Below are 18838 nucleotides of genomic sequence, written 5' to 3'. Positions count from 1 at the left end.
AACCAAAAAGCCAGCATTGTCCATAGGCACCTCCTAGGTAATGTGGCCGGCGTGACTGTATGAAGTGCCGTTACCTTCTCGCAGAAGCGGTACCTATTGATCTACTCATTTGCATGTTTTCGAACTGCTAGGTTGGCAGAAATTGGGACTAACAGCAGGAGCTCACCCTGCTCCCTGGATTTGAACCACCAGCCTTTTGGTCAGCAAGTTCAGCAGCTAAGCAGTTTAATCCGCTGCGCCACCAAGGGGTCCATTTTTTAAATAGAGTAGTGAAGTGCAACTCCAACTACATTCACTCACTGATAGCACAGACCTCCTTTCTCTCCAGAGAAATCCAAACATCTTGTGTTTCATCTTTGCTTTGTGCACAAGACATTCTGCTTTGGGATCTGGGGCTTGTAGCCCAGTTCCACAAGCATCCTGTATAATGAAGCTGTTCCATTTTCTCACATACAATCATTAAACGTGAACATTTGAGCAATTTATCTGCCTCCCAGCCTTACAGTGAAGGTCAAACTTCATATCACTGTGCAGGTATACTTAGGTGAAGCTTAGACTTAAAGACTGAGGAATGGTTGTTTGAACATATGTTTATTCTTCTCCAGCCACAACTCTCAAGAGACACCATACAAAATAATTAAAATACAACAAAACACACAACAAATAGCAGCCAGTTATGATATACATACAACAGAAAGAAAAAGTAGAATTAAGAATATGTGTGTACTTGAAAAGTAATGTAGAGAATTAAGCCATGGCCCACCATGTCATGTAGCTGTTGGTGTTCTCCCTCCCATAGAATGGATCCAGTGAAAAGAGAGAGCTGAGGCAGTTCCAATTTATGGCTTGGCCTGACCATGGTGTGCCAGAGTATCCTACCCCTATTTTGGCTTTCCTGAGACGAGTAAAAGCCTGCAACCCTCCTGATGCTGGCCCAGTGGTTGTACACTGCAGGTAAGATTGGCTCCTGACACTGGAGAACCTGAGTATTTGGGGGTTTCAGAAGCAAAGGGGTGGGGAGAAACTGACAGACTCTATACTTTGCCAGTGGGATTTGAACACTACTTGCTACTGCAGAAGCAATGGATTCAGCATTATAGTCCCTCTGTTCCCATAAGCAGCACTTTGTAGTGAACGCCAATCACAGCAGCTCTTAATTCAGTGCTTTCCCTGAGAAAGAGCAACAATACATATAAAAATTAGAATGATATAAGAAGCAGATTTTCAAAGAAAAACTCCACATAAGTATCTAGTGACAAGAATATTGATGACTCAATATTCCTCACAGAACATATGCACACTTTGGCGCCCACAGATATGTGATTACTGCTCTGTTACTGACTTTTTCTGTTTCGCACCTGAACTTGAAAACTTAAGTCTTGTTGCAACATATTAAAATGAAATGTGAGAGCAAAATCTGAGCCTATCTGTTTTCAAGATGGAAAATCTGAACCACATTAAAGAAATACTTCAGACGAATGTATATGCAATTCAGAACACTGTCATGCATTATCTAAACATAGTACCAAAGCCAATACCTGCACAGACAGAATAAATATACAAGTGCATTACTCTGCACACATAAGAAGTGCCAGTATGCATATGCCATCTACTTCCACAGCAAAACTGTTTGCAATCTCTTGGTGCAGTTTGAAATAAAAGAAACAACTGCTTAACCACAAACATTAGTTCACTAGGAATCAGCATCTTATCTGGCCAGTGATTTATCTCTTGGAGCTGAGTGGGAACTATTACTGAACAAACCACTTCATCACTGCAGCTCTCACAAATTTCTTAGAAACGGTATTTAATGCTCTCCTTTCATGCTCTGGTTCAGATGGGAGTGGTATATAATTAACACACTCTCCCCATTAAAACCCTGTTAAGAACTTGATTTGAGCAGCAGCACAGCAATGTCCTGCTGCAGAACTCTTAGCTGTCAGATGTCACATCTGTTTCTTTTTGGTGCATGGTTGGTTGTGCTGGTTTCTGCATTGGGAGTAAGAAGAAATTGTTCATATCCTAATTCTGCCTCTACTAAGATCAGTGACTATGTAAGAGAAGACATGGTAAGGGAGGCCGTGTCATTGGGAGTCATATAATGTCATTTCATTGGAACAGGATTATCTCTCCCTGTGAAGCATGGCAGAAAATTGTAAAGCCATGGACCCTCACCTCTCTACACAGCAACCCAGCTATCCTTTCTCTCCTCCTCTCTCATGCATCGCGCACCTTCCTTTTCTCCTTTCTCTTTCAGCGCACACATTCCTCTCCTCTCTTGGTGCAGTGCGCGCCTTCCTCTCCTCCTCTCTCACCGCAGCACGCACCTTCCCCTCCTCCTCTCACTGCAGTGTGCACCTTGCTCTTCTCCTCTCTCACCACAGCGCACACCTTCCTCTCCTCTCTCACCGCAACACATGCCTTTCTCTCCTCCTCTCTCACTGCAGCGCTTGCCTTTCTCTCCTCCTCTCTCACTGCAGTGTGCACCTTGCTCTTCTCCTCCCTCACCACAGCACACACCTTCCTCTCCTCCTCTCTCACCACAGCGCGCACCTTCTTCTCCTCTTCTCACTGGAGCGCACACCTTCCTCTCCTCCTCTCTTACCACAGCACGCACCTTCCTCTCCTCCTCTCTCACCACAGCACGCACCTTCCTCTCCTCCTCTCTCACCACAGTGCGCACCTTCCTCTCCTCCTCTCTCACCGCAGCACGCACCTTCCCCTCCTCCTCTCACTGCAGTGTGCACCTTGCTCTTCTCCTCTCTCACCACAGCGCACACCTTCCTCTCCTCTCTCACCGCAACACATGCCTTTCTCTCCTCCTCTCTCATTGCAGCGCTTGCCTTTCTCTCCTCCTCTCTCACTGCAGTGTGCACCTTGCTCTTCTCCTCCCTCACCACAGCACACACCTTCCTCTCCTCCTCTCTCACCACAGCGCGCACCTTCTTCTCCTCTTCTCACTGGAGCGCACACCTTCCTCTCCTCCTCTCTTACCACAGCACGCACCTTCCTCTCCTCCTCTCTCACCACAGCACGCACCTTCCTCTCCTCCTCTCTCACCACAGTGCGCACCTTCCTCTCCTCCTCTCTCACCGCAGTGCGCACCTTCCCCTCCTCCTCTCTCACTGCAGTGTGCACCTTGCTCTTCTCCTCTCTCACCACAGCGCACACCTTCCTCTCCTCTCTCACCGCAACACATACCTTTCTCTCCTCCTCTCTCACTGCAGCGCTTGCCTTTCTCTCCTCCTCTCTCACTGCAGCACACACCTTCCTCTCCTCCTCTCTCACCACAGCGCGCACCTTCTTCTCCTCTTCTCACTGGAGCGCACACCTTCCTCTCCTCCTCTCTCACCACAGTGCGCACCTTCCTCTCCTCCTCTCTCACCACATCGTGCACCTTCCTCTCCTCCTCTCTCACCGCAGCATGCACCTTCCTCTCCTCCTCTCTCACCGCAGCACACACCTTCCTTTCCTCCTCTCTCACCACAGCGCACACCTTCCTCTCCTCCTCTCTCACAGCAGCACGCACCTTCCTCTCCTCACACTGCAGTGCATGCCTTCCTCTCCTCCTCTCACCACAGCACGCACCTTCCTCTCCTCTTCTCTCACCGCAGTGCACACCTTCCTCTCCTCCTCTCTCACCACATCGTGCACCTTCCTGTCCTCTCTCACTGCAGCATGTGCCTTCCTCTCCTTCTCTCTCAGTGCCAGTCTTTCCCACTTTTCCTTATTCATATACACACAGCATTTTCCCCAAAATCAATAGTCAAAATAAACTATGGTGATTAGTGGAAGGATATATAAGCACATTTACATTGAAGAAGGTTAGAATAATGATTTAATCAGAGTTGGGCAGTCTTTCTTAAATTACACTTTTACGTAAATATTCAAAAACATTTAACTCACTGATGTCTCAATTAATGTAATTTTATTGGTATCTATTTTTATTTTGAAATTTACCAGTAACCCTCGGCTTAACTCAAGTCAGTAAATTTTCCCAGTTTTTGTGATAAAATTAGGTGCCTCAGCTTATATTCAGGTCGGCTTATACTCGAGTATATACGGTCGCCTAATTACCTGTTTTGGGCTCTGCTTTTACAGTGCTGGTGTGGGCAGGACAGGCTGCTTCATTGTAATTGATGCCATGCTGGAGAGGATGAAGCATGAGAAGACAGTGGACATCTATGGGCATGTGACATGCATGCGCTCACAGAGGAACTACATGGTGCAGACTGAGGACCAGTACATCTTCATCCACGAGGCCTTGCTTGAGGCAGCCACCTGCGGGAACACAGAGGTGCCTGCGCGGAACCTCTTTGCCCACATCCAGAAACTGAATCAGGTACCTCCAGGCGAGAGTGTCACAGCAATGGAGCTAGAGTTTAAGGTGAGTGGAAGAGCCTCTGCAGTATATCTGCAAAGCAGTCAACACTTCACGGCTGGAACTGGCCTTCCCATCTGTGAACCACTGTGAGAAGTTGGTTCCTGGGGTGAAGGGAGATGCACATTTTCTAAGCATAATGATTCTTTTGCAAAAAAACTGTCAGGTAGGAAGTGAGTAAAATGTATTTGAATTGCAGAGTGGGCGTCCACTACATTTCCCTCCTAGATTGGCAGCTTCTGGGAAAGGATATAAAAAAGCAAATTGATGTGAAGTTCTCAGCAGCATTCTTTTGCAGAGCGACTGGAGTGGCAGATTGAGCATTAGGGATAATTGATGTCAGTATGACCAACTTCTGTAGAAATGCTGCCAATTTAAATACTTGAGATGTCAACAGCTTGGTGTCCCCTGCTTTGTGCCACTCTAACTTGTCCCTAATACGGAGAAGGAAAAGGAGGGCCAGTGCCAGAATTTGTTCACATTTTGCTTGTCGGGGTTTAAGAAAGTGAAGGCAGCTGGTTTTTCACTGGTGTCTTTGTTTGCCAGCACTACCACATAATATTTGTGGCAGTTGCACACCAATATTTCTTAAAGCGAGTTGCAGATTTTGCTAATGTCTACATACATCAACGTTGTGCATTTGTAAAGGCATGTGGAAGAAGAGAATTCCCTTGGGGAAGGAGTAGCGTATGTATACTGAAACAGACTGGGAAAGGCCCACTCCACCCTGGGAATAGCCCCTAGAAACACACCCACCAGAGACTTAAAATATTAACTTGTTGAATAGACAGCAGAAGGCAAAACAGAACTGCCTCTGAGTTCTGAACAGGAGCAGATTTTGGCATCTCTTTTGGGAAAAACAGGATTAATCAAGTCTTATTCCTCTACACTGTGATTGCTTCCAGTTGCTTACACCCTACTCGCTTACACTCTCTGTCTGGGTCCAGCCCCCCACCCCTAGCCCATTTCTAGAGGGGAATGTAGTGTGTAGTACAGTGGTTCTCAGCTTGTGAATCCCCAGATGTTTTGGCCTACAACTCCCAGAAATCCCAGCCAGTATACCAGCTGTTAAGATTTCTGGGAGTTGAAGGCCAAAACATCTGGGGACCCACAGACTGAGAACCACTGGTCTACTAGCTAGCTACTGCTCCTTTCCTCCTCACCTCTCATGGATGACACTCTGATAAGAGTTGCAAGGAATTAGAGGGGTTGCCACTATTTGTTGGATAATGATCCTGCAACCACTCTTCTTGGTTACTCTTGCCTTTTCCCTCTGAGGGAAAAGTTGCCACCACTCCCAAGAGAGAGAAGGAAGAAGTGAACACGTGTGAATGTTGGACAGGAGGTTAACAGCTGGCATTCATTCCTCTCACTTCCTCCCTCTGTGTGCAAATTGACCCCAGTCTGGTTTCAGTTGTCTCTGTCAAACAAAGATGACAGGTAAACAAGTCAGTGGCTGGTAGCCTTTGCTTCTTCTCACTGCTTTAGCTGGAGCCCCCAGTGGTGCAATGGGTTAAATCCTTATGCCAGCAGGACTGCTGACGGAAAGGCAAGCAGCTCAAATCCAGGGAGCTCCCATATGTCAGCTCCAGCTGCTCATGCAGGGACATGCGAGAAGCCTCCCACAGAATGGTGGAACATCCAAGCGTCCCCTAGGCAACGTTCTTGCAGATGGCCAATTCTGTCACACCAGTAGCAACTTGCAGTTTCTCAAGTCACTCCTGACATGAAAAAGAAACTGCTTTGACTGTTGGAGTTTGGAGTAAAATAGACAAGTAGAGTGTCAACAGCCAGAAAGAGCAACAGGTCTAGGCAAATGGCAGTGAATCTTAGCACATGCTCGACAGTTTTAACCCAGCCTCAGATCCAAGAGGGAGACGGTAGAAGATAGAGCCACAGCCAGAATAAGTGTCCTGGCAAAAGAAAGTTGGACCACCAGTTTTGGGTCTTCTTGGGCAGGACATTTTCTAGGAAAATTGTCTCTATATCCCAGAACATATAGTCCATAGGATATTGCCCCCTTTTCTTCTCTCTGGGGTGTGTGTGCACATGTAGTTAGTGGTGAGTTTGAATGCTGAGATGAGTCCTGATTGAGATACCTACATCTCCTTTCTCATACACATTTACATTGGGTGCAGTCTCCTGGCCTGAACAGGTGTCTAAGCACATCATAGCTCACTAACAAATAATCTGGGGTAAATAAGTAATTTAACAATCTGGCTGTCCATATGTGTGTGTCTCGAAAGAAACAGGACACAACAGGTCAATTGTCACAGCCTTCTTTCTGATAGTGAGCTTATCTTGATTTTTACCCCTGCAAGGTCCACCTTCAGGGTCAATTTTCTACACAAAGACATATCAATCTGGAGGAATCTAACAGAGGTTACATGATAAAGTGCTAGAATAGAACTCTGATAAAAAATATATGGTTGCAGTTTATAATTCCACACCACGTGGATCCAGCATACTTCTGTCCTTCTCTGATCTATTGCTTATCTTCCTCCCACAGCTCCTCGCCAACTCTAAAGCACATACCTCACGATTCATCAGTGCCAATCTCCCGTGCAACAAATTTAAAAATCGTTTGGTGAACATCATGCCCTATGAGTTGACACGGGTTTGTCTGCAGCCAATCCGGGGCGTCGAGGGCTCAGATTATATCAACGCCAGCTTCGTAGATGGCTACAGGTAAAGCAGTCATTCCAGACAAAGTCTAAACTGTTGCTGCTGTGACATTGCATTCTGTCCTCTCTTGATAGTTGAATTGGTTTTTCTGCCAATTAGTGTATAGCCAGTAAGTGCAGAATTAGTTGCCCTTGATTTGAGCTACAGCAGTAGAAGGCTAATGTGCAGGCCACATACACCCCTTCCCAGCCTTTCTTGTGCATTTTCCCTCTCAGGTCCCTGCCAGTAATAGATTTGCCATTGCAGCAGGGGCATCCTCGTAGCCTGAGGATGTTGGTCCTCAAGTATAGTGTCTTGGTCGTATGTCCGTAGGTAGTTGTGAAGCCCTCTTCTTGATTCGCATGTTCTCCCGCAGTGAGGACATCGGTATCCAGGTGGAAGGCAGTCCCGGTCAAGGTGGTCTTGATGTGCCTTCCTCTTGGCACATTTCTCCCTTTCGCTGTCCATTCGTGCTTTTTTGAATTCTGCAGCATTGCTGGTCACAGCTGACCTCAAGTTAAGAGCACTCAAGGGCCAGTGCTTCCCAGTTCTCAGTGTCTATGCCACAGTGTTTAAGGTTGGCTTTAATCCCATGTTTAAATCTCTTTTCCTGTCCACCATTACGTTTCCCATTCTTGAGTTGAGAGTATAGTAACTGCTTTGGGAGACAATGATTGGGCATTCAGACAACATGGCCAGTCCAGCTGAGTTGATGGCGTAGAAGCATCACTTTGATGCTGGTGGTCTTTTCTTCTTCTAGCACACTGACATTTGTCTGCCTGTCTTCCCAAGAGATTTGCAGGATTTTTCAGAGGCAGTGCTGAAGGAATTGTTCCAGGAGTTGAGTGTGACGTCTGTAGACAGTCCACGTTTCACAGGCGTATAGCAGGCCTGGGAGGACAATAGGGGCAAGACTATAAAAATAGCATTAAAACAAATGTGTGGCCCTTTTATTATGTGAGAGGAAGTCACAGGGATGAGGGAGCAAGCTTGTTTTCTGCTTCCCTGGAGACTAGGACACGGAACAATGGCTTCAAACTACAGGAAAAGAGATTCCATCTGAACATTAGAAAGAACTTCCTGACTGTGAGAGCTGTTCAGCAATGGAACTCTCTGCCCCGGAGTGTGGTGGAGGCTCCTTCTTTGGAGGCTTTTAAACAGAGGCTGGATGGCCATCTATCAGGGGTGCTTTGAATGCAATATTCCTGCTTCTTGGCAGGGGGTTGGACTGGATGGCCCATGAGGTCTCTTTCCAACTCTATGATTCTATGATAAAGCATATCACAATCCAGAAGTGTGATTTACCTTGTGAAAAAGCTGTGCACATTGTTGTAAAGTGGAAAAATAATTTAAAGAGGAAACAAGGAATCCTAGGAGTATTTTTCTTGGTTTTTTTTTTCTATTGCTGCCAAACAGATTCAGTATCAGCAGTTGATGTGCCCTCTTGTGGGTGAGAGGAATGCAGCTCCTCAGCCGCCAAAAATGCGCATCTTGAATCTTGTGGTTTTCCCTCTCTCATGGTCTTTATTAGCAGTAAATTGTAGGTTGCAGATAGTTGCTACAGCATCCTTCATTTTTTCCAAACAAGCCACTGTTGGCAAGCCACTCTATAATTCACCTCTCAGATCTTTGCACTTGCAATAGGACTGGCATACAAGGCTGATTCCAAATCCACAATCTGTAATATCTTTATGGAGCCAACTAAAATGCACAGAGTATGTCATGCAAGCTTTGAAAGCTTCACCACCTGAAGCCCTTGAAGCTTTGAAAACCTGAATGATGTATTTTGTCCATTTTAGTTGATCCCATAAAGGTATAACTGTTTTGTGGGTATGGGATTTTGTTATATTTTGTTGCATGGACAACATACCTGTCCATGAATATGTTTACAAGACTGGCTTCAATATTTGCAGGAGAGATTCGTCTTCTCCATGAAACCACATATACGGATCAAACTTGCACAAGGAAGAAATCAGTTAGTTTCTAGTGTGGCTTGCATAATGCACTTGAGGATCATTGAGGAAGATGGCACTCTGTATGGTCTGAAGCATTGCTCTATATCAGTGATTCTCAACCTTCCTAATGCCACAACCCCTTAATACAATTCTTCATGTTGTGGTGATCCCCAATCATAAAATTATTTTCATTGCTACTTCAGAACTGTAATTTTGCTACTGTTGCGAATCGTAATGTAAATATTGATGGGTTTTAATTCAATGGACCAAATTTGGCACAAATACCCGATACGCCCAAATTTCAATTCTGGTGGGATTGGGGTGGGTTGATTTTGTCATTGGGATTTATAGTTCACAATCAAAGAGCATTTTGAACTCCACCTGTGATGGAATCAAACCAAACTTGGTACGCAGAACTCCCATGACCAACAGAAAATACTGGAAGGTTTTGGTGGGCATTGACATTGAGTTTTAAAGTTGTAGTTCACTTACATCCAGACTGCACTGTGGACTCAAACAATAATGGATTTGGATCAAACTTGGCACAAATCCTCAATATGCCAAAATGTGAACACTGGTGGAGTTTGGGGAAAAATAGATATTGACATTTGGGAATTGTACTTGTTGGGATTTATAGTTCACCTACAATCAAAGAGCATTCTGATCCCCACCAATGATAGGATTGGACCAAACTTTCCACACAAAACCCCACATGACCAACAGAAAATGCTGATCCCTCTGACACCCTCCTCACAACCCACGCTGGGGTCCCAACCCCCAGGTTGAGAAACACTGCTCTACATCTTCCTAATTCCCAAAACATCTAATGGGTTTGCAAAAGGAGTAGTGAGTAGCAGTGTGAAGGATGGCATGTCAATGGCAGGGACCCAGCAAAACCGGGAGGTCCAGTGCTAGAACAGATTGGCACCTGACCATTTTTCTGCTACAGATCTCAACTACCTAAGATGTTTTAGTGCTGCCACCTTCATGTTTGTGGTGCTGTGACAGAGCTACTAATGTTAGGGAAAGATGATGGTGAAAATGTTTGCCAAGCAGCAGGTGGTAGCATTTCATGTCCTACCTAAGCCATCCCTGTAGGCTACTGTTTATCTCTTTCCATCCTTCCCTTTGAAGTCAGTAATCGTTCTCTACTTTATCTAAAGAGATCAATTGGCCCAAGGTACTATAGATGGCTCTGAAGCTGCCTCTTTATTAGTGCCTCTGATTCTCTCCCCCCCCCCTTCACCCCTACTTTTTATGATGCCTTATAAATCCACCTTAGAGCAGCTTCCATTTCTGTCCTACACATTACCGCTGTCCTACAACAGATTCATTAATTTTTAGTACCAGTGGAGAGATTTAATGAGAATGGATCATGCTAAGAGCCTAGAACTATATTCAAGTGTCTATAGTGCCCCACAGTGGTAACATAAAGATGTCACAGCTATTTTGACAACTGTGAGGTGGATTTTATATCCCTTAATATTACTGTGAAAACTGGATATCTACCACTTGTCTACTATTAAGGGATACAGATATGATTGAGGAGAGCATTTCTGCTTTTATTTGTTTGATGCTTTCTGAATCTTGTGAAATCAGTAGTGCAAGTAGATCTTGTGATGACACCAATACCTCACTTAGGGGAAAAGGCATTCTTCAAAATGCAAGCCAGAACTTCTAACAAGCTTATAACTGGGTTGCTGTGAGTTTTCGGGGCTGTATGGCCATGTTCCAGAAGCATTCTCTCCTGATATTTCACCCACATCTATGGCAGGAATCCTCAGAGGTTGAGAGGTCTGTTAGAAACTAGGCAAGTGGGGTTTATATATTTGTGGAATGTCCAGGTGGGAGAAAGAACTCTTGTCTAGTTGAAGCAAGTGTGAATGTTAGAAATTGCCACCTTGGTTAGCATGTAATGGCCTTGCAGCTTCAAAGCTCAGCTGGTTGCTGCCTAGGGAGATCCTTTGTTGGGAGGTATTAGCTGGCCCTGATTGATTCTTGTCTGGAATTGCCCTGTTTTTTGAGTGTTGCTCTTTATTTACTTGTAACTGCTGCTAATATTAGCCTGGGAAGACATCCCAGCCCATTTTACAAAACATAATTAGCATTTCTTATAGCATTAGTCATTCCCATTTATTCACACACCTTTTATCAACTAAGTAGCATTGGCATTTAGGTTATTAACCTGCTTCTTGGAAAACTCATCTTCTTTGCCTGGCATCAAGTGATTGTGGAACAAACACTGCAGAGGCAGGGAATTAGATCTGTCCCTATGAGCACAACTAATCATATTTTCTTCTAGCCCTTGGTCTAAATCGGTACTGGCCAAAAATACACACACATCAATAGGGAAGCCAGGTAATATTTTGCCATGCTTTTGGACCCTTAAGAGGCATTTTTGAAAGCAGTAAATGAAGCAGAAATATTTCTGTTCACTTTGTTATTTTAAAAAATGCCTCTTCTGGGCCCAAGATAGACTAAAAATATTGTGAGGCCTGGTCCATTTCGCCTTGCACAGTTGCCCACCCTTGTCTAATCATCTATTTCCCATCCCAAAGGGCCAAAATCAGTCATCACCCTGAATTTTTTTTATTTCTTACAGGCAACAAAAGGCCTACGTTGCTACACAAGGTCCCCTGGCTGAGACCACAGAGGACTTCTGGCGGATGCTGTGGGAGCACAACTCCACAATTGTGGTGATGCTGACCAAGCTGCGAGAGATGGGGAGGGTAAGCAGGCACTTTAGGATAAGTGTTGAACCTAATCTGGGACTTTTGGCTTAATTGGGTTTCAGATGTATGGCCCAGCCTTTGCTTCCCTCCCCACAAAGCTTGGTCAGTGAAGGTGAAGTTCATTCTACCAAATCCAAGCCTGAGAAGCCTAATGAGCAAACCATGCTTCTTCTAGATCAGTGGTTCTCAACCTGTGGGTCCCTAGGTGTTTTGGCCTTCAACTCCCAGAAATCCCAGCCAGTTTAGTAGGTTAGGATTTCTGAGAGCTGAAGGCCAGAACATCTGGAGACCCACAAGTTGAGAACTATTATTCTAGAACCATCAGAGTGTGTTCTCCTATAAGCTTTAAGATGGGGCATCACTTTCAGGTGGACTTCCCCAAAGCCAGCAAGAAAGAAATCAAGAAATGGGCCATCTGGTGAGAACCTTCCTAGAAACTTGATGTGGAAGAGCAGACTGATTGTTCATCACAAAAAGCAGGGTGTGAAAAGGAGTGAGGTAGACCCAATCAATCACACCATGCTGGGAGGGAGGAACAAACTAGTGATTTGCTGCTTCAATTAGAGCCTGGTGCTGCAGGAGCCGAGAGTAGCCTTGCACTGCCACTCTAGAACGCCCCAGCTTCAGTCATTTCGTAATCTTCACATTCCGAATGCCACTCATTTTGACTGTAGCGATTCTGGCTCTTCCTTTCCTTTCCAGGAGAAATGCCATCAGTACTGGCCAGCAGAGCGCTCTGCTCGGTACCAGTACTTTGTGGTGGATCCCATGGCTGAATACAACATGCCTCAGTACATTTTGCGAGAGTTCAAGGTCACTGATGCCAGGGTGAGTACCAGCATTGTTTTTTTTTTCAATGTTAGAGAAAGACAAGGCTTTATTTAGAAACACACGCATATAATGCACCATCTCAATGCTGTTTCCATAGCTGCTCAGAAAGGCATTTTGTCTCTGAGGATATGGTCACCCATTGCTTTATTATCCCTAATGTACTTTGTCACAGATCTGAAGCCATTTAGAAAACACTAGCATCCAGTATATATGTGCCTCCCAATACCACACTGGGATAAAACCATGTCACCGGAGATCGGATCCCCCGGTGGCGCAGTGGATTAAACCCTTGTGTTGTCAGGACTGCTGACCAACAAGTCAGTGGTTCGAATCTGGGGAGAGCAGGTTGAGCTCCCTCTGTCAGCTCCAGCTCACCATGTGGGGACATGAGAGAAGCCTCCCAAAAGGATGGTAAAACATCAAAACATCCAGGCGTCCCCTGGGCAATGTCCTTGCAGACAGCCAGTTCTTTCACACCAGAAGTGACTTGGAATTTCTCAAGTCGCTCCTAACATGGAAAAAAAAAAAAAGCAAAGCCAGTTCTCTCACACCAGAAGTGACTGACACAAAAAACAAAAACCAGGGAGAGGTAGCCATGGCCTCCCTTCTTCCAATCACACATAGTCAGAATCTGAGTAGGAAAGTTGTCGTATACCTGGGAGATAAGGTACTTACCTCTTCTGCTCACCCACAGGATGGACAGTCAAGAACCATACGGCAGTTCCAGTTCACTGACTGGCCTGAGCAGGGAGTACCAAAAACGGGTGAGGGCTTCATTGACTTCATCGGGCAAGTCCATAAAACCAAGGAGCAGTTTGGTCAGGATGGCCCCATCACTGTGCACTGCAGGTGAGTCCCATGGAAGCCAGCATCTTAATACAAAGTACACATGGTAAGGCATTTGTGACTGCCAAAGTAAGCTAGTGTACAGGTAGCCTTACCAAACCCATGCATGGAAACTGTTCTTTAGGGTGGAAGTAAGAAGGACTTCTCTATGTTGTGATTTTGATCATATAGGAGCTTGATGAGATTTGCACTAGCAGGACTTCAGTACTGTATATGGGAGATGCACTGGTTTGTGGTGTTTTGGGTCTTCAGCTCCTTGGTGAGTTCAAGCTAGGCCAGCCACTTATCTTTCTGTGTTCTTTGTTTGTAGTGCGGGGGTTGGACGCACTGGAGTGTTCATCACATTAAGCATTGTACTGGAGCGCATGCGCTACGAAGGTGTAGTTGACATGTTCCAGACTGTGAAGACCCTGAGGACACAGCGACCAGCCATGGTGCAGACAGAGGTACAGCCACACAATATGTTGCTTGGTGCTTTATGGATGACTGGGATGGGCTTTTGCATTTGAGCACTAGTACTGTTAGTCACTAGACTGGATCAAAGGTCTGCCTTCACTTGCTTTCGGTTTCCCCATAAGGAGGGCAATATAACAAATGTTTGGAGCCCCCGGTGGCGCAGTGAGTTAAAGTGCTGAACTTGCTTAAAGTGCTGAACTTGCCAAGGTCACCGGTTCAAATTTGGGGAACAGCTTGAGCTCCTTCTGTTAGCCCCAGCTTCTGCCAACCTAGCAGTTGGAACACATCCAAATTTGAGTAGATCAATAGGTACTGCTCCAGCAGGAAGGTAACGATGCTCCATGTAGTCATGCCAACCACATGACCTTGGAGGCATCTACGGACAACAGCAGCTCTTCGGTTTAATAATGGAGATGAGCACCAATCCCCAGAGTTGGACATGACTGGACTTAATGTCAGGGGAAAACCTTTACCTTTTACTTTGGACCTGTTAGTCTTGTCCCCATTTTTATGCTGCCATAGAGTGCCATGTGAGACATAAGAGTCCATCATTCTAAAAACATTTAAAATTTATGATCAAAAATAGATGAATTGGTTAAAATTGATGCAGCTATATTATACCACCTACGAAAGGCTTTCCTCCTTTTTCAATATGGCCCCAAAGAGTAGCCATGTGTTGTGTTGGAATATACTGTGCGGTTGCAGCACTCCTTCTTTCCTGCGGGGCCATTTCAAGGACTTCTGATGTTAGTTAAAAGCATTGCCTGGGGGGTTGTATGCTTCCAGGACAAAATCTCCCTGGGAGAATGGTAGGGAATGTAAGCAAATAGCCCTGGGATAAAGAACAGCTTTTAACCCAAGCAAGTTTAACTAATGGTGAGAGGCTATGGGAGTTTTGGTTTAACAACATCTGTTTCCTGTCCAAACAGTAGTCCTTCAAACCCCTCCCCATTTATGGAAGCATTAGGAGAAAACAGGAGTATTCCAAAAGAAGTGGAGCAACAACCATTTTAATCATAGCTATGGCCCATCCTTGTAGTGGCTTTACAGTTGTGTGATCTAACAGGGTGCTTTGAATGTGGTTCCTGTTTCTTGGCAGGGGATTGCACTGGATGGCCCACAAAGTCTCTTCCAACTCAATGATTTTGTGATTCTATGAATGTAGCTTGGGTGCTGCCAGTAATAATGATTTAGAAATTGCCTTTGGGTTCAGCCTATCTTTGTGAACGCATCTCTTTTAACGAACTGGTGTGGGCTCTGAGATCCACCGGGGCGGGGGAAGGAGGGGCCTCCTCTCGGTCCCACCGCCATCAGAAGGACGGTTGGTGGGGATGAGGGAGAGGGCCTTCTCGGTAGTGGCCCCTGGCTCTGGAACACCCTTCCTAAGGAAATTAGGCTAGTCCCCACCCTCTATTATTTTCAGTCTAACCTAAAAACATGGCCCTTTACTCAAGCTTTTCAATAGGTATAGAGCCCAAAAGGTTTAAAAATCTGTAGACCCAGTGATTTCTTCACTGAAAGCACTTTATATGACTGGTTGGTTGCTATTTATTTTATGTCCATAATTATCGTGGCATTTTATCGATGTTTATTTTAGATTTGATTAATTTTATTCTGTTACTGTTTTATATAGTGTTGATATAAATTATGTTTTTATCTTTGGTATTGATATATTTGTATTTTATTGCACCCTGTGTATTGTTACATTACGAGTGCTTTATAAGCCGCCCTGAGTTTCTTTTGGGAGATGGTGGCAGGGTAAAAATTATCATTATTATTATTATTATTATTATTATTATTATTATTATTATTTCAAGCCGGCTGGCATCTTGTTGGAGACACATGGCAGCACAATGCCATCGTGTCTTTTTTAGTGTAGCAACCCGTAACCTTTCCAATACAATGCAGAATTTGCCCTTATGGTATCCCCCTCCTGTAGCAGGGTAGGGTGGAGAGCAGAGGGTCACCTAGCAATGTCCCCACAGTTGGATGTACAAGGGCACCCTCCAGGGCCATTCTGATGGCCCTCCCAAGCCCCAGGAGATGCCTTCATCATCATGCATCCAGCTATGGGGCATAACGGGACATTTATCATCACTCTCTGCTTTCCATTACTCACTTTATGGCCAGATAGGTTATTCCTGCAAGAGGGAAGATGGTATTTTGCAGCCTATCAGATGTTGGACGGCAGGGCCCAGCAGTCTTGGGTAACATAGCCAGAAAGGAAGAATGTTGTGAGCTGAAATCAAACAAGCACTGGCCGATTACAACTTTCACTACAGTAGGGATCAGGAAAATGCACTCTTAAGTCCTAAATCCTCCCTCACCAAAAGATTTGATTTTCAAAGGCTCCCAGAACCCCCATAACACTTATAAAACCCCAGAACTCCCCGTAAAACCAGCCAAAACCATTCTGGAGATGACATGACATCACTTCCAGATAAGTTGGGTGCACTGGCATGGCCTTTGGGGTTGTGGGTTGAAAAAACACTCCTGCCCCTCTGCAGTTGCCCATTCCTTCTGCATAGCAAATGCTTTACTCCCCTGGTGTTTTGTAATGTAGGAGTAAAACACAGTCAAGAAACATAACTATTTTCTCCCTTAACTGTTAGCCCTGCTTGGAATTGGCTGCTGACTTGGCCATCTTGCTTGGCTGTTTGGAAGCTGGTAGTGTAAACAAATCATCTTTATATTGGGATGAAAGGTCTGGTGCCAGATCCCATACAGGCAAACAGTCTCATTTTGGAATGAAAAAAGAAGTAAAAAGGACACCCCCCTTGCACCAGTTGTGGAGTGTGTCCCTTTTAATTTTTGCACATGAGTTGGAAGTGGCAACCTCCTTGACAGTTTCCTGTCGATGCTTTCTGTTTTTCCTTCTCTAGGACCAGTACCAGTTGTGCTACCGAGCTGCGCTGGAGTACCTTGGCAGCTTTGATCACTATGCAACGTAACTAGTGCTTTCAGCCAGTTGCAGCGGGAATGTCGAAGAGCAGAGACGGGTTCTTCCCAGCCAGCCGCCCACTTGTTAGTACTTCTGTGCAGATGCTGATGCTGCTGCGATGGCGGTGGCAACAGCCTCCCCATGACCAACCAGTTTTGACCACAGTATTTAGGTACATTGCCACAGCGCCAAATGTGGGACCATCTTCTAGCATTTCCAAACTCCAGATGATTTTCTGTTAATCCCCCCACTCCTCCTCCTCCTCCTGCCCTTGATAGCATTTCATGGTGAGAGTCACTGGGTGGATGGAATGGGATCTTTTATATATGTAAAATAGTTAACTAGCCTTTTTATATCTTTTTTTCTTTTAAATTCTTTTGCAAGTCTTAATGTTTTGCTCAGGCAAAACAAGAGAATGAAGGTGGTGGGGTCTGGATTTCCTTTGCTTTCCCCCCCTTACTCTTTTGTTGTATTCAACCTTAGTGGAGCTGCCCATTTTCGGGCAGCCCCAGGTTATAATATTCATGGCTGGCTCACAGCTCTGGGGCCCTTTCACTCCCTCTTCGTTCCTATGTAGAATATTCAATTTCACAGAGCTGGAGCCAACGTAATGATTATTTCTAAAGCCTTGTTTTTCCCGTAGGCCTGTCTGTCAGTTGGGACTCCAGCAACTATCCAATGCTCGGTCCTATTGACATGTGTCCAGTGACCTCATGTTTGTCAGTAGATCCCATACGGACTTTGCATTATAGAGAGGCCTTCTCCGGTTAAGATAGGGAGGGAAACACGGCGTGGCTGTGTGCACACAACCGATTTCCCAAAAGGGACCTGACCTGATACGCATCTATGGAGTCCTCTCTGTGCCAGTAGCATCCTGAAGTGCTGTTGCCTAGGCAACTGTGGCCAACCAAATGCATTAGAGCATCTTCCAAGATGAAAGAGCACAACTCTGGGAAGTCCAGCCTTCCTGCACAAAACCACCCCAGGCTGGGGGTGCCTTGGGTTTTGGGGAGGGAGGGGGGATTGGGGTTCTTCAGGGAAGGGCATCGGTTCTCAGAATCTGGGAGTGGCTATGATTTCTTCTATCCTATAAACATTTAAAAGTCATTAGAATGCTGTATTTTTCACGATGACAGGATGGTCTAATTAACCAATGTGGCAAGACTACTGGACTTAATTTAATGGTACTATATATTAATACTCCTTATTATTATCTCAAACTTGCACTAAAGGCAGGGAGATTACAGCCTTCTCCCAGGTGCATAGCTCTATAAATAAAGGTGGTGGAAAGGACTCTAACTGTATTATCCAATGTATCCAAACTGCATTGAAATCAACAATCCTGGGTGGTGCCGTTGGAGAGAACATTCATTTTTAACTTGTGAAAGCATAGTGCTGTAGGGGTCACTGTTGTATACAGTCTGTTTTCTATTTGTTAATAAAAATCTACAGCATCATTGCATAATTCTTGATGTTAATAAATTTGAATAATCGGGTTTCCTACATACTTGTTTCGCTGTCTTGTTTTATTTGAGCGTCAGTAAATAAACCTGTTGCCCTCTGGTGAAGCTGTAAAAGACCGCAATTGAGAAGGAATGAATTCTGCCTCCCCTGGAAATGGAAAGCAGAACTGAAACAAATCATAGGGGGCTGGAAAAGAGAAACACTCTTATCAAGCTTCTCTGAAACACACGGAGAAGGAGGAAATGGGTGCAACTGATTATCCTTTAGTGCAGTGGTTCCCAACCTTTTTTTGACCAGGGATCACTTTGTCCAGGGACCACACTCAAACATGGGGCTGGTTAGCTCTGTAGAAAGAAGCAGAAATAAAATAAATAAAAAGGAAGGAGGTTCATGGACCAGATTTTCATTCTTGCAGCCCACTGCTGGGCCACAGCCCACAGGTTGAGAACCACTGCTTTAGTGGAACAGGGATATGCTCTGGATCATACTTCAATGGCCAGTTCTTTTGAAACAGTTTTCACTACATCAGAATTATGGGTGCTGCGCTGCTGTGTAGGACTGTATGGAA

At 45.1% G+C, this 18838-nt stretch overlaps 1 protein-coding gene across 17 annotated transcripts in view; it reads left to right on the top strand.

Annotated features, from left to right (window-relative positions):
- PTPRF (protein tyrosine phosphatase receptor type F) overlaps nt 1-18311 on the top strand; it is a 606212-nt gene extending 587901 nt beyond the window's left edge. For all 17 annotated transcript variants that reach the window (XM_067467927.1, XM_060773314.2, XM_067467925.1 and 14 more), the window contains 8 exons: nt 800-954; nt 4102-4387; nt 6891-7069; nt 11603-11729; nt 12435-12560; nt 13258-13412; nt 13720-13855; nt 16748-18311. In XM_067467927.1, the coding sequence (XP_067324028.1) occupies nt 800-954; nt 4102-4387; nt 6891-7069; nt 11603-11729; nt 12435-12560; nt 13258-13412; nt 13720-13855; nt 16748-16816 (1233 nt within the window). In that variant the 3' untranslated portion in view covers nt 16817-18311. The remainder of the gene's footprint in view (nt 1-799; nt 955-4101; nt 4388-6890; nt 7070-11602; nt 11730-12434; nt 12561-13257; nt 13413-13719; nt 13856-16747) is intronic.
- Nucleotides 18312-18838: the final 527 nt, after the last annotated feature.

The sequence above is a fragment of the Anolis sagrei genome, chromosome 4, assembly GCF_037176765.1.
Source record: "Anolis sagrei isolate rAnoSag1 chromosome 4, rAnoSag1.mat, whole genome shotgun sequence".
Taxonomy (NCBI): Eukaryota; Metazoa; Chordata; class Lepidosauria; order Squamata; family Dactyloidae; genus Anolis; species Anolis sagrei.
The sequence above is the reverse complement of the archived record's forward strand: the minus strand, read 5'-3'. Positions and strand labels throughout refer to the sequence as shown.